This window comes from Pongo abelii, chromosome 15 (genome assembly GCF_028885655.2).
Source record: "Pongo abelii isolate AG06213 chromosome 15, NHGRI_mPonAbe1-v2.0_pri, whole genome shotgun sequence".
Classification (NCBI taxonomy): domain Eukaryota; kingdom Metazoa; phylum Chordata; class Mammalia; order Primates; family Hominidae; genus Pongo; species Pongo abelii.
In genome coordinates, this window is record NC_072000.2 from 28,370,854 (window position 1) to 28,398,024 (window position 27,171).

At 41.4% G+C, this 27,171-nt stretch overlaps 1 protein-coding gene across 8 annotated transcripts in view; it reads right to left on the reverse strand.

Annotated features, from left to right (window-relative positions):
* Positions 1 to 2,860: 2,860 nt before the first annotated feature.
* STXBP6 (syntaxin binding protein 6) overlaps positions 2,861 to 27,171 on the reverse strand; it is a 244,762-nt gene continuing 220,451 nt past the window's right edge. For all 8 annotated transcript variants that reach the window (XM_063715547.1, XM_063715548.1, XM_024231973.3 and 5 more), the window contains 2 exons: positions 12,257 to 12,414; positions 2,861 to 5,957 (listed from right to left, as the gene is read on the reverse strand). In XM_063715547.1, the coding sequence (XP_063571617.1) occupies positions 5,934 to 5,957; positions 12,257 to 12,414 (182 nt within the window). In that variant the 3' untranslated portion in view covers positions 2,861 to 5,933. The remainder of the gene's footprint in view (positions 5,958 to 12,256; positions 12,415 to 27,171) is intronic.

Below are 27,171 nucleotides of genomic sequence, written 5' to 3' on the forward strand. Positions count from 1 at the left end.
GGGATTTTCTTCAGATACTATGGATCATCCAAGCCATGTTTTAAATCGCAGGGTTAAGCTCAGAGAACTCAGGGGCTCATTTTTCTTCTTTCCATGTCATCTGACAAAGTGGCAAAGCAATTGTGATACAATGTCATGGGACAAAGGCTCCATATCTAATGTTGACAAGTGACACCTGGGACTTGCAGGGCTAGAAATTCCTGTCCAAGTCTTGACACATCTAAGTCTGGACGTGTGATGAGGCCGGGAGCCATAGAAACAGGCATCCTTGGGCTGGCTGAGTATGCAAAAGACAGGAAAATAATGTACAAAAATATCTTCACTTTTTCTGAGAAAATCAGTAGCATTTAAAACGTCTAACAGACAAAATGTGAGAGCAATAATAATACACATCGGAAAACAACTCAGCATCACATAGGTCTGTCCATTAGTCCCTGTGGGCTGAAGGAGGCAAGGCAGCTTTGCCTCATCGAACTATGTCCATCAGTGGCCAGTGAGATGGACCATGGGAGCAGACACTGTTATGCCCAGGGTCATGACTTATGAGCAGAAAGAAGAAAATGTGGCAGAAAACTTTAGGGGAGGGAGAGAGATGGGAAGTGAAAATACAACTCTGGAAATCCTGATGAGGATTCCAGATGAGGCTCAAGGGAGAATTCCAGATGAGGCTCAAGGGATAATTCCAGATGAGGCTCAAGGGAGGTTCCAGATGAGGCTCAAAGGAGAAAATAAAATGGGGGTTAAGGCAGGTTACACTATGGTAGTAATAGAGCTTAAATGCACATTATATTTAATTTTCTTGACAGCTTTTTTTTTGAGACAAGGTCTTGCTCTGTCACGTAGGCTGGAGTGTAGTGGCACAATCACGGCTCACTGCAGCCTCAACATCCCAGGTTCAAGTGATCCTCCCACCTCAGCCTCCTCGGTAGCTGGGACTACAGGTGTGCCACCACCAGGCTTGGCTATTTTTTGTAGAGATGGGGTTTCACCATGTTGCCCAGGCTGCTCTCGAACTCTTGGACTCAAGTGTTCTGTCCACCTCAGCCTCTCAAAGTGCTGGGATTATGGGCATGAGCCTGGCCCTCAACAGCTTTAATTTGCTGGTTTAAAATCTAGTAAATATCTGGGGAAGCCAGGTGCCCGGTCATCCCAGACCTGCTGGAATTTTTTTTTTTTTTTCCTTTAGAAAACACAATATGACCAAGGACACGAAAATGGCAAGTTTGGGAGTAAAATGTATATTTCTAAAAACTCTCCAATTGGTTGTGGCAGGCAGCCAGGGTGGAGGAACTGCTCTAAGAAGCCACTGTAAACCAACACTTTATTTATGGGTAATGCCTTAGGGAGAGCTAAAGCAGGATTTAAGAAGGGCCAGGAAGCAATGAGAAGGACATGGACAGGAGAGAGAAGACTGTTCAAAAGGTTGGGGCGAAGGTATAAAACAAGGCAAATTTAGCATCAGGTTGGCTTGGTTACACAAAACCATTTTAGATGTATTTTCTAGATTTTAAGAAAGGAAAGCACAAGAAAACCTATCCTTTGCACCATCTTGTTAAAGAGGACTGTTAGCGCATTCACATTTAGAGAACGTGAGACTTGCCTTGTGGGTGGGATGTGTCCTTTTTCCATGTCTCTGACATCTCTGCTTATCTTCATGCTCTGATAATGGTCCACCTGTGGCACTGCCACAATTTCACTGGCACTAGGAAGTACTGTCCCCTGCCCACCCATGCCAAGATAGGTAGGAAGTTGGCATAAAGTGACTCGGGGGCTATGCCGGAGCAGCGCACAGCTCTCTCCTCCATGCCTGCTGAGCGTGCTTATGTGAACATGCATACGTACATCCGGCTACCACACAAGTTAGCCTATGAAAGGCACACAGAATGGGTGGCAACAGAAAACAATACTCAGACATTTGCATCTTGAAATTTATTTCTGATGTTTTCCACCACGCCTCCCCTTCTGTTCCCCCACATCTGCCCCATTCGGCTTGTTTAGGCAGATGATTATGATAAGTCAATCGTTTTTCCTAAACATGTTCTCATTGATGCAGGGGAAAGGCACCACTGATTTTTTATATTAATCCTCCCATAAAATTTGAGAGTTGGTTGTGGTATAATCGCTAATAAAAATTACATTAAAAAAGGATAATCTTTGCAGGGTAATCGGCTTATAATTTAGTTCACAAGAGCAAGTGCCTTTAAATGCATAATTCACTTAAGGCTGGGTCCTCATCTACCCAAACTGTATCTCTACTCGTTCTTCTCTGAAAAGTGAAGACTGCAGGTCTTTCCTTTCCACCTGCCCTCCTCCCAGGAAATATCTCCAAGTCCTCCTTGCTTTATCGAGCGTCCATGTCAACCCAGAGACAGCTGTTCTGCTGCAGTAGTCACCCAAATCACTTCCCTTGAAAACAAATGGGGCAATGCAATATGTTGCATTTGCTTTTCCATAAAAATAAATTGACACAATACAAGCAGGTCTTCTTTCCCATTTAACAGGGCATGAAACTAGTCTGCTGAATGAGGGCACATGCTATAAAATGAACTCAAATGGAGTACATCACTGATATCAGCAGAAAGGTAATTATTAATTGGCTTAATTGCTTCACCCAGGAGAAGGAAAAAAAAAACTTGCTGAATAGATGCCCATTGTCTAAATTAAGGTTAGCTCTTTAGTCTTTATTACATTCCAAGCTTTTCCATTAGAACATATGTAATGACATTTTATCATCATGCTAATACTAGTTCTGAGGTTTCCCCTTAGGCACATAAGATTTTCCTATTAGCATAAAAAATGTGGTGACATGTACTTATTTGGTAGTGTTTTACAGATTTCATAAATAACTGCAAGAAACAAATTTCATCACAGAGTTAAAATATTTAATGACAAAATTAGGGTTTGTTATAATAGTGAATCAATAGAGCAGGTGTTACTTATCTCTGAATTAAACAAAAATTATATTTGACATCTCAGAGAACTTCTGAAGAATAACTGTACGACAGACATCAGTAGTGTCACAATTTCTAAAATTAAGAGCTAAACCTATCTTTAATGCCCCTTATTTAGAGCATCCTGTAAATAATTTTAAATAGATGCACAACCTTTGCTAGCCACAAAAGTAGTATTAAAACAGAGTTCACTGTAACTTAAGTCTAACACGTAATCTGAACTTCTTCAGAGCTTGAAAAAAGGTAACTACTGATCATGTTACATTTTACAAATACATTCTTTAATATGAAACATTAACCTGAATAACTGCATACTTTCTGTACACAGGTATCTAATAATACTAGTGAGAAATACTACAGCTATATTCCAGGAAGAAGTGGTAATACTGGAAAGTTTCTTTCCTTCTTGAGTTGTCTACACAATGTCCTTCACAGAAATATAGTATCCCAAAATTTATAGAGAAGTGCAGAAATGAAACAAACAAATGAAATGTCTTCTGGCAAGCTCAACCAAACAAACTGGTCCCAAATGATGAGAGTTATTTTGTCTAAGACTGTACTAATACTTTGTACTGCAGCACCTTCTACAGAGGATAGCAAAGAACTTCACATGTGTTATCACTGGGCTCCTCTGCAAGAGGCTGGGAGGTAAAGGAGGGGCAGGGATTGCTGTTATTGCCCTCTCTGTTGTGGGAAGGCCTAGGTAGGACTTTGACACTGAGAGGTCAAAGGTATGAACACAACCTGGAAACTAATCATTAGAGGGGGCTAATAAAGATTCAGATGGGCTTTCTCCTAATTCAGGCTATTTCCAATGAAATTTAGGTCTAAAAGGATAAGCAGAGAGTGAGGAAAGAGGGCAAGACATGGAATACTTATATTTATCAAGAGTAACTATTATAATTCTACCAGGGAAGAAGAATCTTGGGTTTCACAGTATGCTTATGACCTCATCCTCAGCTACTTTGGAATCAGCTTCCCAAACACTGTTGTTAGAGAGTTGGCAACCAATTCTGTTCTTGAATTTGGCGGACTGTCAGGGGGTTTTAGATTTATCCTTTCAATTATTTATACCAACTCTCTATCTCTGAAACCAGAATCCAATTTGGAAAGATAAATACATCTCTGTGTGTGTGTGTGTGTGTGTGTGTGTGTGTGTGTGTGTGTGTGTGTGTGTGTGTATTCTGAACTGAGATCTGCAAACAAAATCTATTTGGAGTGATATTTGGGGCTTTTCCTAGAAATTAAAATAGCTTCCAACGGTACTCACCAAATGGCATGTTCCTCGCTTCTTTAAATTTTTAAGACACCAAAAAGAAAGTATAAAATATTATAGTTAACTTATATAGTTTATTAAATTTTATAGAGGGTTTTCTTGAACGGGATCATCTAAAAGGATTCTGAAATTTGTCTCTGACAAATCTCATCTCCCTTTTAATGTGCACCGTCTAATATTTTTTCCCCCAATAGACAAACTTTCTCTCTCCCTGGGAATGCTTTATTAGGAGAATTTCAGCTATTTAAATCAGTATTAACAATCCAAAAGTCATCTTATGCTCCTAAGAGGCTGCAATACACATCGACTCCATTGGCAAAATGGATAGGATGGAATAGACAGGGGTCCTGAAGATTCAGGCAGCTTAAAAATCAATGCGCTGCAGTGGTAGGCTTACAATGTGTCTGAGATGTGCAGCTTGTCTCCTAGTTTCATTAAAAAAGCACAGCTTTTTCTATGTTTAGCATTTTAATCCTCTAGGAAACAAAACTTCTAGACTCTAAGCCTCTTATTATCTTGAGTAAGAGAAAATCACGAGGTGTGTGACCAACTGTACTGAAACTGACTGCAATGTAAAGGTTCGTGATTGTGGTGTTTTATATCAGACCAGGCAAGGTGCAATTGCCATTAAATGCAATTTGTCAAGAAACTCACATGTTAAATTACATTAAATAAATAGATAGCAAAAACAACATCAAAACCTCCAAAATCCAGATACCAAGAAACTAAAGGCCCTTTCCCAAGGACATTATGAAGGTGTCTCTAAAATAGGCATGACTGTAAAAAGACAAGACAAATATTTTAAATGTACTACTTGTTCATATTATCATTGACACAGACCTTTATCTGGACAAATCAATTTTTTGATAAAAATATAAGCACTTTTCCATACCAGCGACCATCACTATGACAATGACAAGAGAAACATCTGTGAGTACACAGAGGGCTTCAGATAGGCTTTTCTTTAGGCCTTTACTCTCAAATTTTTACCCTTCATATGATAATTCCAAGTAAACACCCCGGATACAAGTAGCAAGAGTATTTAAACTGTAACTCAGGAAAGAGATGATTTCTATCTGCGATTCTGATTTGTTTTTTTTTGAACGCTGGTGATGGTTCATACAAAAGATTACTATGCAAGGAGCAAAATCTAAGACTGCTGTTTTCCCCAATAAATTCAATTGTTTTCCACAATGTAGAATTTTAATCTTCAAATTAAGTGTAGCTAGGACAGTGAGTGAAACTAATCACTGCTTGACTTTTATTTTCATCTAGGAAAAATAACATCTGATGTCACCACATTAAAATGCCTTCCTGCTTAATATCAGAGAAAAAAATATATGTTGCCAGTTTAGACTCAGCGCAGTTTATCATTTGGTCCAAATTTCATATTCAAACTACAAAAAATATTTTTTAATAAAGAAAACATATTCAAAACATACATATACACACATACACACAGTGGGAGGAGGCAAAAACCCAATGAAGCTGATGCTATTGTAGCATTTATTAGCAAGATCATTAGGGAAATGTAAAAATGCAACACCCTTTCTTTCACATTAACATCTGAAAGGAAAAAACAAAAACCACTCTAAGTGTCCAAATATTGGAAAAAAAGAAGCAAGCGGAGGTCTCGAATTCTTGTAAAAACTGCTGAACAAACTCTTCAGTTTCTCTTAAGAAGGGTCAACAGGATAGGCAGTTTCTCAACATTTGTGCTTCATGGCAAGCTAAGGAGAGAGAGGAATGAGAAAAGTAAGACTTTGTTAGCAGGTATTAGCAGAGAGATTTCACTGTGCTGCTCCCTCTCCACCTCCACAATGAGAAGCAGCACCAAGATTCTACTCTCTGTGGCAGATCACCATTACTAATTACAGTAGCACCTTTAAATGTGCAACATTTTCTCAAATAGCTCATGGGACATTTCATTTGTTAGTTTTCCTTATGACAGCTTTGCTGGTGTATGCATCCAGGCGGGAGGGAGTGCTGTGTGGTGTTCCTGCATCACACTGAAGGAACAAATGAAAAAACCAATGGACAGGTAGAATGAGTGAATTACCCTAGGAGTAGCTGGGGTTCCCAGCTATCCAGGAGAAGCAACACCCCTGAATTGTATTTACTGGCATCTCATGAAGTATTAAAAATCAACAGCTTTTAGTGAGACAATCTACAACCATCTATTTAATATGCAGCCTGGACATTCGACCAAGTCCACAGCCCTTCACAATTTAATTGTGTTACTGACGAGGGCCAAAACACACCAAATCCCGACTTTGATTTATGCCTTCCCCATTGGTGTTTGTAAAACACAGTCTACTGAAATATTAGGTCTTTTAAATGGGAACATCAAATACCACAGTATCAGTCAATATTTTCCCAAGCCCAGCCAGCCCATGATAATGTATTTAAGGAAATGATATGCAGGTACAGAACATAAAATTAAATTTGTCCTCACTTTTCTTAGCCAGATCTTTTCCAAGGAGTCTATACAATGATGTGAACCAGAAGGCAGAACAGAGGCTGAACTCTAACTCCCCATGTATCCAGAGTCTGATATCAGGGACTAATTCCTATGGTTGGGGCTCAGAACAACTGGGGTTAGAGTTCTGTGGCTCAGAAATCCTTTGAGCAAAGAACAGGTGATTCTCTGCAGGCAATAACTTTGCAGAAAGCCCTGTCATCTGCATTCTGACCAGGCTCTCTACCTTTTAAGAATTAGTAAGGCCGATCCTACTGATTTCACCCAGTGGGGCTCTGCATCATTTTGGAAGATGTCACTGATCCATTTCTTCAGCAAAACCCAGGGCAACCTGAGTCTTCTCTTTCTCTTCTTGACATCTTCAACAAATAAGTTATAACCCTGGGGCTGCCATCTCAGCTAAGCCACCAGCAAAGGCAGGGTCAACACTCACAAGAAGTGTCCCCAGCCAGGTTTGCATGTGATAGAGGGACCTTTGGACCAGTCCTCATGTTGATAAGTTAATCTCTGCTTGGGAAACCTCAGCTGAAAGAGCTCCTGGTACCTCTGTCTGGTGATGCCAGTGAAGACCTCCACAGATCTTCTGCAATGCTAACGCCGATAGTCAGTCAACTGTCAGACACAGGGTTTGGGAAGTTCCGAATGTGCCCAGGCTGTCCTGCTGAGTGATTTGCGTTCTTGCCAAGAAGGGTGGAGGTGGCTAAGGACTCCTGACCTCAAGGAGTTTATAGTCTAGGAAACATATAGTCCAGGTTGGTGCAAATGGCAGAGCCAGGGCTCTAGCTCAGATCTGTCCCACTTCCTGGCCACACTCTGAACCTCATCACTCTACGGCCTCTACTTCTTGCTCTACTTCTAGTTTTTATACATTCTTCAGCAACATGGACCATCACATCAACACAGAGTGGTTAAGTGTTGTGCATAATAAATACTGACCATAAATATTTGATCAGTGCTGCTGTCCTGGTATTCAATGAGCTGTTAACTTTCAACAAATGGGCTTGTGCCAATTTACCCACAGCTATTAATCTTCAGCAGTGATTGTGCTGCTGTTCAAACCAGACCCTGGTAACCAGGACAGTGCATCTGGAATGGAGCTAAGGGGAGCCCCTGGGCCACGACCAGCTAAGATTTGCAGAAATACAGTTAAGACTGGACATTTTGCTATTTGAGTATTGCCATGGTCCAAATGTTTATATTTCCCCAAAATTCTTATGTTGAAACCTAACCCCCAAGGTGATACTATTAGAAGGTGGAACCTTTGAGAGGTAGTTAGGTCATGAGGGCAGAGCACTCATGAATGAGATTAGTGTCCTTATAAAGTGGCTGAAGCGAGACCCCTCACCGCTTCCACCATGTGAGGACACGATGAGGAGATGCCGTCTATGAATCAAACAATTGGCCCTCACCAGACACAGGATTTGCCAGTACCTTGATCTTTGACTTCCCAGCCTCCAGAATTGTGAGAAATAAATTTCTGTTGTATATAAGTCACCCAGTTTATGGTATTTTGTTATAGCAGCTTGAATGGACTAAGAAAGTAGTATCATTTTAGTTTTTGTTTAAAAATTCCCTAGGAATTAGAAGCGTTAGAATATGGAAGGCAGGGAGGTAGAGCAGAAAGAGCACTGCATGAAATGAGGTCAGGATACCTGCTGCTGCAAATCTGCTGTATGACCTTGCGCTCTAAAGTCACAGCTGCTCCACACCTCAGCCTCCTCTTATGTCTATAAAAAAGTCTCCAACTCTAAATGCCAATGGATAAATTTAGGTGTCAGAGTTGTTAAAATTTAAAATTTCCTTTTGATATATTTTGTGTTCTTAATATCTCATGGAAAGAGTTCCCTTTCAATGCTATGCATGTAACCTACTCGACCTAAAAAATGATAATAATAAAATCATGACTGATACCAGGGAGATATAGTATCAATATATTATTGTTGATAAATAATAAAATCATGTATTTTTTTTATAATACTATCACAACATAATAGTATTATTTTATAATAATATGATATTATATATTATAAGACCTGTGCTCCTAAGACCCAGACCTGAGCTCTTTAGGTAGTAAGGATAGAGGCAGCCATTCCCTCGCAGTGAGAGAAAGGCCACACGCCCTTTCTTCCCCCACACACGTAGACTAGTGCAAAACAGGGCAGGTCAATGTTTTTTTCTGCAAGAAATGTCATCTGAGGATGTCTGAGTGTGGGTAATGCTCTTGCCTACTGACTCACTGCCTATGGCGGGGCCGTCAAAGCATTGCATCTGCTGCAACATTGCGCTTTTTGGCAATGGAAAGTGAGCAGATCTGTTTCTGCGATTGTGGTGCACTTTCCTCAGACTAACTTTGCATGAAGCCCGGAGCTCAAGAAAGGACCACATTTCCTCAAACCAGGCTCACCAGAGTGGAGGTGGGGGAGTCAGTCTAGGGAGGCAGGGCGGAAGGATCATTTTCTATCTGCACTGTAGACAACAAGCACCTGCGTATTTTGAAGTCAGGGTTGTGCAAAAGTGATCCATTCACTCTTGCACCTGGGTCACTGCAGGAGTCCTGGAACAAGTTAGAAGGCCAAGTTATTTTCTACTGGACTCTACAAAGGTGTGCCAAACTCTCCAGCTGGGGTTCGGTGCCCTTATTCAACTGGGAGCTCTAGGAGCTGCCACCTGGCATTGCCATTTTCTGCTCAGGACTCCGCCATGTGTTCTGGCCCCCACTTGTAAGCACAGCTTACTCCTTCTGAGTCAACAGAGCCATGCTTGTCTACCCAGGGTAGAATGCCTGGGTTCCATCTCTGAACTCTCCCCTCACCAGCAGGCCTGGCTGTGGCTCGTCCAGTAAAATGACATCTTCATGGTCAGCCTATGCTAGCAGGTCCAAATCAAGAGTCCTAGTCCCTGGGAAAATAGCCACACCTTATCTAGAGAGGTCAATCTGCTCGTCAGGAATACTGCCAGCGCCAGTGATTCACAGGGACACATCCCAGTTTCACACAACTGCAAAGTCTGGCCATGACACTCTCACACTCTCATACACATTAAGCCCCTCCTCTTCCCCCCGAGATGACCTAAGGGAGGGGAAACCAAAATAAACACAAGCTGTCCACGCCTTACCCCTCCCGAGTGAAAGCAGGTAACTGCTAGGCATAAATTTTCCCACTGGTCAAGCCAGAGACCCCTTTGCCTTTGGTGGCCGCATTAGTTTCTATCCTGATGGGTCCTGTTTCAAGGGCTGATCTGTGTTTAGATAGTATCAACAGTTAGCATGAGGGCCCTCCCACACCCCTTTCCCTTTGGGTTTGGGAGGCACAAAATCTTCTCCTCCATTCCTTCCCTGTCCCTGTGTTGAGGATCCTCAATCACCAGTATCAATTCTCCAATCCCTCTACAGTGCTTATTATGTGACTGAATAGGGCAGGGTTAGTAGAAAAAAAATTTATGAAAATGATTACAAATAATAGTAATTTAGATTTATATGTGCTACATACTGTGCTAATAGCTTTGAACTCATTCAATTCTCTGAACACTCTAGTAGGTAGGTACTGTTCTCATAAAGAATGGTGCTCTATTCTACTGATGAGAAAACTGAGGCTTAGAGAAATTAAGCATTTGCCCAAGGTCACCAAGATGATAAATGACAGAGCTATATTCAAACACAAGATGTTAACTACTATTCCATATTGCTTTCCCAATTGCCTAGCAAACTTGTCCACAGTATCAGGGAAACAGGGCTACCAGGGCCAAGAATTCAGGCCATCTGGTTAGGTTATCCAATCCAGTGTTTGTACAGCCCCCTCTGGGAGAGACGCCTACGTGGATGACATCCAGGTATTGTCTACGCCACCTTAGGAAGAGCAATTTCACAATCTTCCTTGGTAACCTGGTTCATGGTTTAATCATTAACCTAAACTCTTGTTTTAGCAGAATTTTATCAGCGCACTATTGATTGCTCTATTCTGTGTGGGAAGACATGAAAGAAAAATGCCTGTACTATCACCCTTCCCAGAACTGAAGACTGTTATAAAGTTATTCCCTTTAGCCTTCTCTACCCAACTCAACAACTTAAATGTTTCCCCAGATTTCCACTATCCGTCTCCCGTTGAAATCACGGAAGCTGCTGTTGTTGTTAAAGAAGCTGAGGCTGTAACGCCAGCATTTCCATGTCATCATTATCTCTGTGTCACAGAGGCTGGAGAAAGGAGGAAGGAACTAGGGAGACCTTCAATCCAAGTTCACTCTCTCTGCATCTGCACCAACAGCAGCAATCTGAGGCTCTGGCCTCCAGCAGGGCTGTCTGCATTTTCAGATAGATCTGGCCAATTCTCCTTAAAGGAACTTGAAACGGGCCCCACAGGCAACAGTGCAGTAAGACCCTGTCACGACAGAGAATGAATGAGACGACAAGACAGGGCTGCGCAAAGGGGATGCAGGAAGAGAAGGCAGGAGTCATCCACTCAGAGCTGGATCCCCAGCTGGACCTGAGCGTGAGCCTCCAGAAGAGGTCACCGCAACTCAGCTGGGAATATTTTTCTCATTGCTTTTTAGGTTATCCATCCTTGTTTCCTCAGCAGAAGTGGTGTTTCTGTTAAAGCCAGTTATTTTTTTCCCTGAAAGGTCACCTGAAAAGTGTATTTGAAGGGCCAGATCATAAGTCTGACATGCCAACACAAGTCATCAGCAGATGTTGTTTCTGGAAGCCTAAATTCAAACCACTAACCAGAAAAAAACCTGCCCTTTGATCTGAAGCACAAGAACAGTAATAAATCCTCTTTATCACCTGACCAACAGGGCCTCTCTTTCCTTTGCTTTGTGACTGCCTTAGATAGCTGGCTGCCAATAAAAACTAACCCTTTCTCTTCTAAAAGGCACAGTTCTCAGCGAGTATGAGAATGTGCAGAGTGTGCACTCAGTCACGCAGGAAATGCCCTTCTCTGGATTCAGGGGCAGCAGGGGGTACTGCTGGCAGCTCAGCACTGGTCCAGTCAAGCTCAGAGCCCCAGAATTGAGGCCCTGAAATAAAAACCGGCCCCTCTCAGAGGGAAAACTAGCCCCGAGGTGCGTAGTTCCCTGGGACTGGGGCTTGCTTTGTGTCTGGTGAAGAGATAAGGACACAATGCTAGACTCAGGATGAGAAAGGGACAGGATGGAAAAGCAAGCACGAGCAGCCTCACGTCCTCCATGTGTTGGCTAAGTGGGGCAGGGATATTCGAAGACCTGATCTCTTCTCCCCCACCCCCTATTCTGTGCCTCAACAACTGAGCCCTAAACTTCTGAGCAGGAACTAAAGATGGTCCATAGTTCCTAAAGATCCAACGTCAGATGGTCAGAGATATGGATGAGGACATCAGAAAAGAGCCAAAGAAACCAGGTACAAGAAGAAATTTTCCACGACTCAGGTGTTTAGTAAGTAGCAGATGGGAATTACATAAAGGGGAAATAGAAAGCTTAATTTTGTATCTCTCATCACAGGAAAATACTGAAATAAAGTTTCTTGGCACTGTAGCTCCCCAACACCCCAGAGCTGAGAAGTCTGCCCCTCTCTTGGCCCACCTTGTGCGCAGTTTCTGCAAACTGCTGGGCACTGTTCTTCAGGTCTTCCGTCTTCTCCTCTGCTCGGCCTAATCGCTCTCCACGCTCATTCAAGGCCTGGCTTGCCTTCTGCACTGCGCTGGTCACGCTGTCAGCAGCTGAATGGAGGATGCTGTTTCCTGAAAGGAAGAGAGCAGGAGCATCAGAAACTGGCTCAGCTGACCCACAGTGACCAGACTCCGGCAGGGTGAGTACCCTGTAAGAGGAAGGCAGGTCACACTCAGAAAGGCCGCTCGTCTAGTGTCTAGGAAACAAGCCGACATTTCTTTTGATTGGGTTTGACTGACGCACTTGCAGCAAGAACACCCATTGACTGCAGGACCTAGGAAAATCCTAAATGCTTCTCTATAATCCCATCACTGACATGCCAGTCATTTCCATTCTGCCAGTATTCTATCTGATGAGGCTCAAAAGGATGGGGCCTGTCTGGATTTACAACTTGGCTTGCAAAGGTAAATGAAAACATTGACAAGTTCACAGCATTAGGCAAGTTCAATGAGACATATCTGGATCTTATGTTATTTCCTTTTGACCTGTGGTTTCGGTGAATAACCACAGGAAAACTGGGACCACAGAACTTTTCTAGATAGAATGCTCTATATTCCTTCCAACGCTTCTTCTTCATTTTACCCCTTCATCCAGCAAGTAAAGAACACCCTAAAATGTACAGCTTCATGTAAGAGCTATGATCCAGTCTCAAAGCTCAGAGTAGATGTGTCTGCTCCCAACCTTGAATTCTGTACCATGGCTCGGATGGTTGGGACTCCTTACCTCTGATCTCTAGTATGTGAAATACGGAGCCTCAGGACCATACTTAACCAGCAGGTACAAAACAGTGATAGAAACCAGCCCTAGAAGAAACTTGGTACTCCCAAACTCAGGAGTGGTGATACCAAGAAAGTTGAAAGCCATTGCATCTCAAAGGGTCATGCATTCCTGACATCCCATTTGCCAGGACTGGGCAGCAAAATTCAATAGTGAAGAACTTGCCGATGCATAAATCACTGAGAAACAGCAAACTTACAAAATGACAACCAAAGGAAATTTATAGCTGTATTTTGTTAACATGGAGTGTGAGATATTTAATGGCATTTTATATAATGACTTTATGTCTTTGAATAAGTTTATTACATCATTTAACTTTGTACCTGGGATGGATACATTTAGCCACAGACAGCTTTTAATAGAAATGCAATTTCCACTGGTCTCAGCTGCAAAGGCTTCTTAATTTCTCCTCTGTGGGCACAGTCTGTGGTTTGTGGAAAAGGATCTCAGGCGAAGAAAGTGCCTGGACTGGAGGAAGCACTTAGTAAATGTTTTTCCATTTTTCTTCTTTAATGGTGGATTTCAAGGGATTCAATTATGCACTAAGGGGAGGAGAATGGGGTTAACTCAGTGTTACTCAGTTGCATCAAGCACTACATGAACCAAGATAAATCAGCACAGATAAACAGGGAGCAGAGGAAATACAGTTCTAGGCAAATCTGGTTGAATGCAAGGCTGGAATGAAAGGTCTGGGTCTTCAGAACAGATATAGGAGGAAAAATCTTGGTCCCCTTTGCTTTCATATCATACTCATAACTATGATAATAACCTATCCACACTGCTCAACACTTGAATAGCACTTTGCAATCATAAAGCACCTTCACGAATATTATCTCACTTGATTGTCACAATTCTACTGATAGGATTGAGACTAGCAGAGGTTAAGAGGCTTGCACAAGACCGTATCACTAGGGAAGTGACATGGATAGCACTTGAGGCTGGTTTTCCAGTGACTTTTCCTTATTCTCTACCTTGTTCTTTGCAGATATGGTGTTGGTTCAGAGAAGCAATAACTAAGACAGAATTGTGGGCAGACTAGCATACAGATAGGTTTTGACAGGTTATTTCCCAAGGTAACGCCTGACCGTTTCTGTCCTCAAGGTACTCCTCTTGGTAAATTAAGAGTTATTACCCATGCCACATGGAAAGTCAAGTTTTCTCAAAAAAGGAAGAGGCCAATGGGGTGGAACAGGAAGATGGGGAACGGCGCAGAAGAGTTGGGAGACAGCACAAGAAAATCTCCTTTTCCTGCCTCCGTCCATATATTCACGGCTTAGCCACCAGAGGGCAGGGAAAAGATAGGGCAGGGAAGCTGCAACTTCACCACTAGGAATAGCTGCCTTAAATCAAAAGGATTTTAGAATTAGCTGCTATAAAATTAAGAGGGTGTATAACCAAGACTTGCCTTTTCCCACTGGAATTGACCTGCATGATCTTCACATCGTGTTTCTGGAATGAACCCACTACACACAAGCCTTGCTGCTTTGTTGCTTGAAATTAATATTGCACGTGATGTCAGGTAACATCACACTCAGCTTTATATGATACTGTTTTTTTTCTTTATTATTATTATACTTTAGGTTTTATGGTACATGTGTGCAATGTGCAGGTTAGTTACATATGTATACATGTGCCATGCTGGTGCGCTGCACCCATTAACTCGTCATCTAGCATTAGGTATATCTCCCAATGCTATCCCTCCCCCCTCCCCCCAACCCACAACAGTCCCCGAAGTGTGATGTTCCCCTTCCTGTGTCCATGTGTTCTCATTGTTCAATTCCCACCTATGAGTGAGAATATGTGGTGTTTGGTTTTTTATTCTTGCGATAGTTTACTGAGAATGATGATTTCCACTTTCATCCATGTCCCTACAAAGGACATGAACTCATAATTTTTTATGGCTGCATAGTATTCCATGGTATATATGTGCCACATTTTCTTAATCCAGTCTATCATTGTTGGACATTTGGGTTGGTTCCAAGTCTTTGCTATTGTGAATAATGCCGCAATAAACATACGTGTGCATGTGTCTTTATAGCAGCATGATTTATAGTCCTTTGGGTATATACCCAGTAATGGGATGGCTGGGTCAAATGGAATTTCTAGTTCTAGATCCCTGAGGAATCGCCACAATGACTTCCACAATGGTTGAACTAGTTTACAGTCCCACCAACAGTGTCAAAGTGTTCCTATTTCTCCACATCCTCTCCAGCACCTGTTGTTTCCTGACTTTTTAATGATTGCCATTCTAACTGGTGTGAGATGGTATCTCACTGTGGTTTTGATTTGCATTTCTCTGATGGCCAGTGATGGTGAGCATTTTTTCATGTGTTTTTTGGCTGCATAAATGTCTTCTTTTGAGAAGTGTCTGTTCATGTCCTTTGCCCACTTTTTGATGGGGTTGTTTTTTTCTTGTAAATTTGTTGGAGTTCATTGTAGATTCTGGATATTAGCCCTTTGTCAGATGAGTAGGTTGCGAAAATTTTCTCCCATTTTGCAGGTTGCCTGTTCACTCTGATGGTAGTTTCTTTTGCTGTGCAGAAGCTCTTGAGTTTAATCAGATCCCATTTGTCAATTTTGGCTTTTGTTGCCATTACTTTTGGTGTTTTAGACATGAAGTCCTTGCCCATGCCTATGTCCTGAATGGTAATGCCTAGGTTTTCTTCTAGGGTTTTTATGGTTTTAGGTCTAACATTTAAGTCTTTAATCCATCTGGAATTGATTTTTGTATAAGGTGTAAGGAAGAGATCCAGTTTCAGCTTTCTCCATATGGCTAGCCAGTTTTCCCAGCACCATTTATTAAACAGGGAATCCTTTCCCCATTTCTTGTTTTTCTCAGGTTTGTCAAAGATCAGATAGTTGTAGATATGTGGCATTATTTCTGACGGCTCTGTTCTGTTCCATTGATCTATATCTCTGTTTTGGTACCAGTACCATGCTGTTTTGGTTACTGTAGCCTTGTAGTATAGTTTGAAGTCAGGTAGCGTGATGCCTCCAGCTTTGTTCTTTTGGCTTAGGATTGACTTGGCGATGCGGGCTCTTTTTTGGTTCCATATGAACTTTAAAGTAGTTTTTTCCAATTCTGTGAAGAAAGTCATTGGTAGCTTGATGGGGATGGCATTGAATCTGTAAATTACCTTGGGCAGTATGGCCATTTTCATGATATTGATTCTTCCTACCCATGAGCATGGAATGTTCTTCCATTTGTTTGTATCCTCTTTTATTTCCTTGAGCAGTGGTTTGTAGTTCTCCTTGAAGAGGTCCTTCACATCCCTTGTAAGTTGGATTCCTAGGTATTTTATTCTCTTTGAAGCAATTGTGAATGGGAGTTCACTCATGATTTGGCTCTCTGTTTGTCTGTTATTGGTGTATAAGAATGCTTGTGATTTTTGTATATTGATTTTGTATCCTGAGACTTTGCTGAAGTTGCTTATCAGCTTAAGGAGATTTTGGGCTGAGACAATGGGGTTTTCTAGATATACAATCATGTCGTCTGCAAACAGGGACAATTTGACTTCCTCTTTTCCTAATTGAATACCCTTTATTTCCTTCTCTTGCCTAATTGCCCTGGCCAGAACTTCCAACACTATGTTGAATAGAAGTGGTGAGAGAGGGCATCCCTGTCTTGTGCCAGTTTTCAAAGGGAATGCTTCCAGTTTTTGCCCATTCAGTATGCTATTGGCTGTGGGTTTGTCATAGATAGCTCTTATTATTTTGACATACGTCCCATCAATACCTAATTTATTGAGAGTTTTTAGCATGAAAGTTGTTGAATTTTGTCAAAGGCCTTTTCTGCATCTATTGAGATAATCATGTGGTTTTTGTCTTTGGTTCTGTTTATATGCTGGATTACATTTATTGATTTGCGTATATTGAACCAGCCTTGCATCCCAGGGATGAAGCCCACTTGATCATGGTGGATAAGCTTTTTGATGTGCTGCTGGATTCTGTTTGCCAGTATTTTATTGAGGATTTTTGCATCAATGTTCATCAAGGATATTGGTCTAAAATTCTCTTTTTTGGTTGTGTCTCTGCCCAGCTTTGATATCAGGATGATGCTGGCCTCATAAAATGAGTTAGGGAGGATTCTCTTTTTCTATTGATTGGAATAGTGTCAGAAGGAATGGTACCAGTTCCTCCTTGTACCTCTGGTAGAATTCGGCTGTGAACCCATCTGGTCCTGGACTTTTTTTGGTTGGTAAGCTATTGATTATTGCCACAATTTCAGCTTCTGTTATTGGTCTATTCAGAGATTCAACTTCTTCCTGGTTTAGTCTTGGGAGGGTGTATGTGTTGAGGAATTTATCCATTTCTTCTAGATTTTCTAGTTTATTTGCGTAGAGGTGTTTGTAGTATTCTCTGATGGTAGCTTGTATTTATGTGGGATCGGTGGTGATATCCCCTTTATCATTTTTTATTGCATCTATTTGATTCTTCTCTCTTTTTTTCTTTATTAATCTTGCTAGCGGTCTATCAATTTTGTTGCTCCTTTCAAAAAACCAGCTGCTGGATTCATTAATTTTTAGAAGGGTTTTTTGTGTCTCTATTTCCTTCAGTTCTGCTCTGATTTTAGTTATTTCTTGCCTTCTGCTAGCTTTTGAATGTGTTTGCTCTTGCTTTTCTAGTTCTTTTAATTGTGATGTTAGGGTGTCAATTTTGGAACTTTCGTGCTTTCTCTTATGGGCATTTAGTGCTATAAATTTCCCTCTACACACTGCTTTGAATGTGTCCCAGAGATTCTGGTATGTTGTGTCTTGGTTCTCCTTGGTTTCAAAGAACATCTTTATTTCTGCCTTCATTTCGTTATGTACCCAGTAGTCATTCAGGAGCAGGTTGTTCAGTTTCCATGTAGTTGAGCGGTTTTGAGTGAGATTCTTAATCCTGAGTTCTAGCTTGATTGCACTGTGATCTGAGAGATAGTTTGTTATCATTTCTGTTCTTTTACATTTACCGAGGAGAGCTTTACTTCCAAGTATGTGGTCAATTTTGGAATAGGTGTGGTGTGGTGCTGAAAAAAATGTATATTCTGTTGATTTGGGGTGGAGAGTTCTGTAGATGTCTATTAGGTCCGCTTGGTGCAGAGCTGAGTTCAATTCCCGGGTATCCTTGTTGACTTTCTGTTTCGTTGATCTGTGTAATGTTGACAGTGGGGTGTTAAAGTCTCCCATTATTAATGTGTGGGAGTCTAAGTCTCTTTGTAGGTCACTCAGGACTTGCTTTATGAATCTGGGTGCTCCTGTATTGGGTGCATATATATTTAGGATAGTTAGCTCTTCTTGTTGAATTAATCCCTTTACCATTATGTAATGGCCTTCTTTGTCTCTTTTGATCTTTGTTGGTTTAAAGTCTGTTTTATCAGAGACTAGGATTGCAACCCCTGCCTTTTTTTGTTTTCCATTTGCTTGGTAGATCTTCCTCCATCCTTTTATTTTGAGCCTATGTGTGTCTCTGCACGTGAGATGGGTTTCCTGAATACAGCACACTGATGGGTCTTGAGTCTTTATCCAATTTGCCAGTCTGTGTCTTTTAATTGGAGCATTTAGTCCATTTACATTTAAAGTTAATATTGTTATGTGTGAATCTGATCCTGTCATTATGATGTTAGCTGGTTATTTTGCTCGTTAGTTGATGCAGTCTCTTCCTAGTCTCGATGGTCTTTACATTTCGGTATGATTTTGCAGTGGCTGGTACCGGTTGTGCCTTTCCATGTTTAGCGCTTCCTTCAGGAGCTCTTTTAGGGCAGGCCTGGTGGTGACAAAATCTCTCAGCATTTGCTTGTCTGTAAAGTATTTTATTTCTCCTTCACTTATGAAGCTTAGTTTGGCTGGATATGAAATTCTGGGTTGAAAATTCTTTTCTTTAAGAATGTTGAATATTGGCCCCCACTCTCTTCTGGCTTGTAGAGTTTCTGCTGAGAGATCCGCTGTTAGTCTGATGGGCTTCCCTTTGAGGGTAACCCGACCTTTCTCTCTGCCTGCCCTTAACATTTTTTCCTTCATTTCAACTTTGGTGAATCTGACAATTATGTGTCTTGGAGTTGCTCTTCTCGAGGAGTATCTTTGTGGCGTTCTCTGTATTTCCTGAATTTGAATGTTGGCCTGCCTTGCTAGATTGGGGAAGTTCTCCTGGATAATATCCTGTAGAGTGTTTTCCAACTTGGTTCCATTCTCCCTGTCACTTTCAGGCACACCAATCAGACGTAGATTTGGTCTTTTCACATAGTCCCACATTTCTTGGAGGCTTTGCTCGTTTCTTTTTATTCTTTTTTCTCTATACTTCCCTTCTCGCTTCATTTCATTCATTTCATCTTCCATGGCTGATACCCTTTCTTCCATTTGATCGCATCAGCTCCTGAGGCTTCTGCACTCTTCACGTAGTTCTCGAGCCTTGGTTTTCAGCTCCATCAGCTCCTTTAAGCACTTCTCTGTATTGGTTATTCTAGTTATACATTCCTCTAAATTTTTTTCAAAGTTTTCAACTTCTTTGCCTTTGGTTTGAATATCCTCCCGTAGCTCGGAGTAATTTGATCGTCTGAAGCCTTCTTCTCTCGGCTCGTCAAAGTCATTCTCCGTCCAGCTTTGTTCCGTTGCTGGTGAGGAACTGCGTTCCTTTGGAGAAGGAGAGGCACTCTGCTTTTTAGAGTTTCCAGTTTTTCTGCTCTGTTTTTTTCCCCATCTTTGTGGTTTTATGTACTTTTGGTCTTTGATGATGGTGATGTACAGATGGGTTTTTGGTGTGGATCTCCTTTCTGTTAGTTTTCCTTCTAACAGACAGGACCCTCAGCTGCAGGTCTGTTGGAGTACCCGGCCGGCCGTGTGGGGTGTCAGTCTGCCCCTGCTGGGGGGTGCCTCCCAGTTAGGCTGCTTGGGGGTCAGGGGTCAGGGACCCACTGGAGGAGGCAGTCTGCCTGTTCTCAGATCTCCAGCTGCGCGCTGGGAGAACCACTGCTCTCCTCGAAGCTGTCAGACAGGGACATTTAAGTCTGCAGAGGTTACTGCTGTCTTTTTGTTTGTCTGTGCCCTGCCCCCAGAGGTGGAGCCTACAGAGGTAGGCAGGCCTCCTTGAGCTGTGGTGGGCTCCACCCAGTTCAAGCTTCCAGGCTGCTTTGTTTACCTAAGCGAGCCTGGGCAATGGCGGACGCCCCTCCCCCAGCCTCACTGCCGCCTTGCTGTTTGATCTCAGACTGCTGTGCTAGCAATCAGTGAGACTCTGTGGGCGTTGGACTCTCTGAGCCAGGTGCGGGCTATAATCTCCTGGTGCACCGTTTCCTACGCCCCTCGGAAAAGCACAGTATTCGGGTGGGAGTGGCCCGATTTTCCAGGTGCCATCTGTCACCCCTGGAAAGGGAACTCCCTGACCCCTTGTGCTTCCCGAGTGAGGCAATGCCTCCCCCCTGCTTCGGCTGGCACACGGTGCGCTCACCCACTGACCTGTGCCCACTGTCTGGCACTCCCTAGTGAGATGAACACGGTACCTCAGATGGAAATGCAGAAATCACCCGTCTTCTGCGTCGCTCACGCTGGGAGCTGTAGACCGGAGCTGTTCCTATTTGGCCATCTTGGCTCCTCCCCTCTATGATACTGTTTAACAGGAGTCATTATAACTCATAGAGAACTAGATGCTGTCTTCGCTGTTGAAAGATGACATTGCTGACTACTGCCAATAGGAAATCCACCTTCAGTTATTTTCAGGCATCAGGATGAATTCGAACAAATTTCATTTCCTCAGTTGAAATAACCTCATCCAGTTTCAATTCTACCCACATTTTAGGCCCAGTGAAGTCCCATCACCTTTATGCTTCAGGTCAATTCCAATCTCTCCCTCCACTCAACTCCCTAAATAATTTCTATATCCTTCTTGGGTACTTAATTAAGTACAATCACGGGCAACTCTTCTCCTACTTGACTTTTTCACCTGCAGATGCAATGACTTCCCAGCTGGATTACAAATTCTCAGAGTGCATCATTTTGCTCTGTTGACCATTCCATAAATCTTTAATATTTCTCCTCTATTGACTTAGATCTTCTGCTGACTTATTTTCTTCTATCTGGGATCCTCTTGCTCAAACTGTAATCCCAGGGTTCTTTCCCTCACTCTCTTCTCTTTTGCACTCTACAGACTCTCTCTGGAGCAATCTCATCCAGCTCTTGACTTCCATAACCAAATCCTTATCTTTCACTAGGTCACGCTGCTGAGCTCCAGGCCCATAGGTTTCCTTATGGAAAAAGTCCCACAGAATGACCCAAAGTCATCTTAAGTTCAGTAAGTCAAAACCTCAACTCATTATCTTTTCCCTTCACACCTGTTTTTCCTTCGGGTCCCCTACTTAGCAAACAACCCCAATATCTGCCCAGGTCCTTAATCCAGCCAGAAATCTGGCAGTCTAGTCTAGACACCTTCCTCACTTTTATCCCATACAACTAAAGGTCACCTCCTATACAGCTCTCTACACTCTTGCCTTTTTACCATCTTCTTGCCTCACATATACATATAATCTTTACCACATCTATGATAATTACTAGAAATAAAATTGCTGGTTCAAATCACACAAACATTTTTAGGCTCTTGGTGTACGTTGAAAATTGCTTCCCCAAAAGATTTATTCAACATTCAAAACTATTCATGAAGTACATACTATGTGCCAGGCACTATTATGGTGACACAACTGGCAGAATGACTTTAAGGGAGTGATTTAATTTGTCTGATCTGTAAAATGTGGGTTGTGCCATTTACCTCACGTGCCTACTGTGGAGATGAAGATGTACATGCAGTGTCTCCAGGTACTCAATGGAAGTTTGTCCCTCCACCCCCCTTAAGACTATATCTTCTATGTAATTTTGAAAAAAATGGCACATCTCACCCAATTCCATTGCATGTCACTCTCTCTTCTCTCCTATCTCGGGGCTAAGTGTTTTGAAGCTTGCAGAAGATACTCCTTACATACCTTTGTATATCCTGCTATGTGTAGCACAGCATGTTGCTCGGACAGGGAGTTGAACACATATTTATTAAATCAGGGCATGTTTTGTAAATAGGACGCCTAACTCAAAAGTTGGGACTCATCATATTGTGCTGAGTTAAATCTGGAAATAAAGCAGCCTCCTGAGGCCGACAGCATAGTAATTCTTTCTAAATAGATAGGAAGCATATTAATACCCAAATTTACTCAAGCAGTCTGAGAAGCTGTCAACCATGGCAAATAAAGTCAACTACTTTTGGAATTAGTCTCTGGAGATAGAGCAGAGACCAATCTTGCTTCACTGATCTTGCCTTCATATCAGTTCCACTTAATGTGTGCTTTTAAAAAAATATATACGCTGACATCTTTTATGTTAAGTGATTTAGAAGACTTCATTGAGAGAGCAACTGGAGATAAAGCTATAGCATTGTGTTCAGTCACTGAGAACACAATGAAAAGAAATTTAAATGTATAGAAAAATGAGAAAAAAGAGTAAAGTATATTGAGAAGTGATAAATGAAGAGAAAGGAGGAAACTTTTTAAGAAGCACATGCAATACACCAATAGTTCAATTATCAACATAATTTCATTTGATCACCCTACACATCAGGGTGTATCTTGGTAATTAAAATCCTTAATTCTATTGCTAGTAAAAGGCAATTTCAACAGAATTTTCAGCAGCTACTTCTATAAAATACCTATAGAGATATTTGAAATGTAAAATATTCATCCTGTTTGGAAAATAAGGCAGCAAGAAAATAATCTAAAACATAAATAATAAATATATGCCCATCTATACTCAGTGCTAAGTCAATGTGCTCATCTAAGAACACTCTTTTAAAACAGAGATTTCTTAATAGTTTTGCTTGGACTACTTCTATGCCATAATCAATTTAACCACTTAAGAATAACTACCCAATAAACCCCGCTTATCTAAACTAACTTAGAGGAAAACCAATTTGAATTTTGGGAAAATATAAATGTGTAAAATAGATATGGGTTCTAACAAACACAAAAATTGGTAGGGAGACCTATTACATTTATTATATTATTATATTTAATCTGTTTATAGGCCAGGAACATTAGTGACTCTCATATAATATGCCAAAAGTATTCAATAATAATGTATTCTCTGCGTAGATGAAGTAGGCTCTATTCTATTCTCATCTACTGAGTTATTTTTCTTAGCAAAGCTATTTTCATGGTTAGTACCTAAGGTACAATTAGGTCTTGTTGAGTATAAGTGACACACAAATTAATTTCACTGGATACAAAAAGGTAGGATTCACCTAAGACATGTTTTTTTCTACTTTCACTCTGTGACAATTTTATTGCTCAGTGTTTCTACCACTAGAACACATATTAGCAAAAGAAAAGTCACATAGAGATCTGGCTCCCCGACAGCCTGGTCTCCTTTCAGTCCCAAAGCTACTCAGTGTCACTTAGACACTGTTCTGCTTCCTGTGATGAGTGGCTCTACTTCTGCTCCCATCCATGGTAATTCAGTTGCATGATCATCATGATGCTTCAAAGGAGGCTCTGTTTAGTACTGTGACTGTCACTAAATATTTTATAGATGAATAATAATTTAAGTAATAATGACGATATTAGCTTTTACTTCTATGAACAGAGTGATTAAATGCAAAGGCCTACCCGGTGATAGAAGTTGGTTTTTAATCCACAAAGCCGATTAGTTATCTGTGAATTTCGGCAATACCAAGTTCTTTCTACGTTACATTGATTAATCAATACTAAATCACATCACTGCATTTCAATGTTGGATAACCTCTAATATCCTCTTTTAAGATGGAGATTCTTCCAAAAAGTTAAATTTCATCCATACTTTTGTGGTAATGACTAACCAGAAAAATTCTTTTAAAAATTCTGTTTACATCAAGCCTTTCCAAAAGGAAGAGTTGTTAACCCAAGCTGGGCAGGATGCAATGTGAACATCAGTCAATCACAATCACAGAACAGCTACCAGACTAGGTGGCAGGTACTATGGTAAGATGTTACATTCCTCAAAGGGAGATATTCTTACCCTTATGTTACAGTTAAGGAAACACATGCACAGGGAGGTGAAGTAGCTTACACAGGATTAGCCACGAATTGACTCCAAAGCTCTTAACATCTATGTCAGCATTTGCCAAAGTGGTTCTGTGAGTTACAGTGCTCCAAGGAAAGCTCAATTCTATGGCAAAATGACTTCGTGAAATGACATCTAGCCACGCTCCTTTATTGCAGAACTTTGGAAAATCTTTAATGTGTTAATGTAAACTGAATGAAAAGGAGGTAGGGGTGAGAGCAGGAGAGGTATGGTATGCAGAGCTTCCCAAACATATTTACTCATAGGGCTTTTTTGCCGAGTATCTCAGTAGGGTGAAATTCTGCAGAATTTGTGCTCAGAAATGCTACAATAGACTACACTGACTCCTAAGTTAAAGGAGGAAAAATAAATTCAGGTTGTCCTCATCAATTTAGTAACAGGTCATGTAATTACATTCAAAAGGCTTGCTTTGTAGAGGCTACGGAACAGATAGCGTGCTCAATGGTGGTTTCAGAATTATCTTTTGTCTCAAGTTGGTGGCTAATTTCAAGGACCAAGAAACTTACTTGTTTGTTGCCTGGAGCTGGATGACAAAGAAAAATGGACTTAATGCTCAGGAATACTTTGTAAGTCCATAAATGCAAAACCCTACTTGAAGGACACCTTGGAATTATCGATTGCTGTTGTTACCAAGCGAAGAATGGACCATTCTATTAGGTCTTCTTTTGGCATTGTGAAGGTAATGCAGTGGAACACCAGCCTATTCCCAAGTCACAAGCATGTCTGCCCCAGAGGCTAACTAAAGTCTCAGGAAAAAGCCCAATGCTCCCTCCCTGTCGTATAGACAACTATGAGTTCATATTCTCCTCTCAATTCACTGTTTCAATCTTCTCATTGACAAGGATCAAACATTTAGGATTTTATTCAGGTCTCTTTGAACACTTAAATTCAGGATATGCATAAACACTCATGGATATCTTTAGGATTTACTTAACCTTGGTTCTTATGAATAGTTATAGGGTATCAGGAGAATGAATTCAATAATACTTCTTTTGGGTCTGTTTTGTTCAGAGATTATCAGGTTCTCAGAATACAGGGAACACTTGTTTTGAGGTTAAAAACCTAACGTTGCTCCAAATTTGGTAAAATGGATTTTGTTCTGTCTTGGGTTATGTTTGCTGACAAACCAGCTATGATCTACAGGTCTCTACTTTTATTACACTTGGCAGCTAGGGACTTTTACTCTAACACTCTAATAACTGTAATTTCAAGTCCTTATATATACAAATTGAAAACTCTCTACACAATGCTACTGGTTAAAAAGCAAATTTTGTTCAACATACTTGCTACTTACCAACTGTGTGACCTTGAACAAATTACTTACCCTGTTGTGCTTCAGTTTCCTCACCTGTCCTAGGGATTGGTCTAGTATCTATCGCATGAGGTTGCTGTGAGGAATAAATGAGGTGATGTGCAAGTAGGGCATTTAGAACAGTGTTTGGCCCATAGACACTGAACCTTAGCCATTACTAATGAGATAAACTTGTTATCTGGCACTGGAGAGTCTTTCTGTTAAGCTCTCTACTTAGCTCATCTTTCTTTCCCTACTCTCATCACCATGAACATTCGTGAAGGAGGAGTCTGCCCCTACTGTTACTTTCATATGCCACAATTGTTTTGAACTTCCAGTGGACTACCTCACCCCATGCTAACAACACTGTTCTCTCAAACTCACCAATGACCTATCGAGTCCATTGCCTATTTTATGTTTCCTCCAGTTGGCCATGAGACCACAAATTGACTGACTACTTCTGAAGGCCGCTCTTTCTGTTGGCTTCTAAAACACACTATTTCTTGATCCACCCTCTGACCCCTATCGCTTTGATTCTTCCTTCATTCCCTTCCTGATTAGAGATACAAGGTCAGAAAGGTCTAGGCTTGAGCCTGACTTTGTCAAATATCAACTATGTGGCCTCAGATAAGTTACTTAATCTCTATGAGCCTATGCTTTTGCATTGGTTTAATGTCAATAAAAAACAGTACCTATTTTTGGCCGGGTGTGGTGGCTCATGCCTGTAATCTCAGCACTTTGGGAGGCCAAGGTGGGTGGATCACTTTAGCTCAGGAGTTTTGAGATTGGCCTGGGCAACATGGAGAAACCCCATCTCTATAAGCAATACAAAAACTAGCTAGGCTTGGCGGTACAGTCCTATAGTCCTAGTTACTGCGGAGGCTGAGATGGGAAGATGGCTTGAGCCTGGGAGGTGGAGGTTTCTGTGAGCTGAGATGGAGCCACTGTACTCCAGCCTGGACAATAGAGCCAGACCCTGTCATAAACAAACAAATAAACAAACAAAAAACCAGTACTTACTTTTCATAGGAACTAGTGTGAGAAGTAAATGAAATACATATTTAGCATACGGCTAATAACGCAGTATGAGCTCAATGTACTCTGTATCATTAGTAATAACTGATTCATTCAGCTCACTTATTACAGAACAAACATGTGCCAGACACTGTCTATATCTGTCTGCTTCACAAATTAAAAACCTTCATATTAACCCAATCTTTTCCTTCCTGCCCTTCTTCTGATCTGCTCCTTCTACATTCATTGTGTCAGTCAATGGCTCTTCTGTTCACCTACTCTTCTACTCTCAATTGACCTGACTCTTAACCTCTCCATCATATCCCACACCAAAATGCTCATGGAATCCAGGACATTCTTTCTCAGCAAGGGCTCTTCACTTAGCCCTCCACATTATTTCTAGCCCCTGTGGTACTTTAGGTTCTATTTCAGCCTTACTGGACAAACATAGCAGCCTGGATGGTGTTCCTGCCACTAGTCTCTAAGTCCTCTAGGACCTGATCCTCTTTCTGTACTGGTAACCTGATCATGCCACTTTCTCATTTCCATGCTTTGCTGCTCACCCATAATACAACACAACCAAGAAGGCCTTTCTTAATCTAGTTCCAGGCTATTCGCTTGCCACCTCTGCTGGACCCCTAACCTTTATCTACTGCTTTACTATTTCTTGACAGATTATA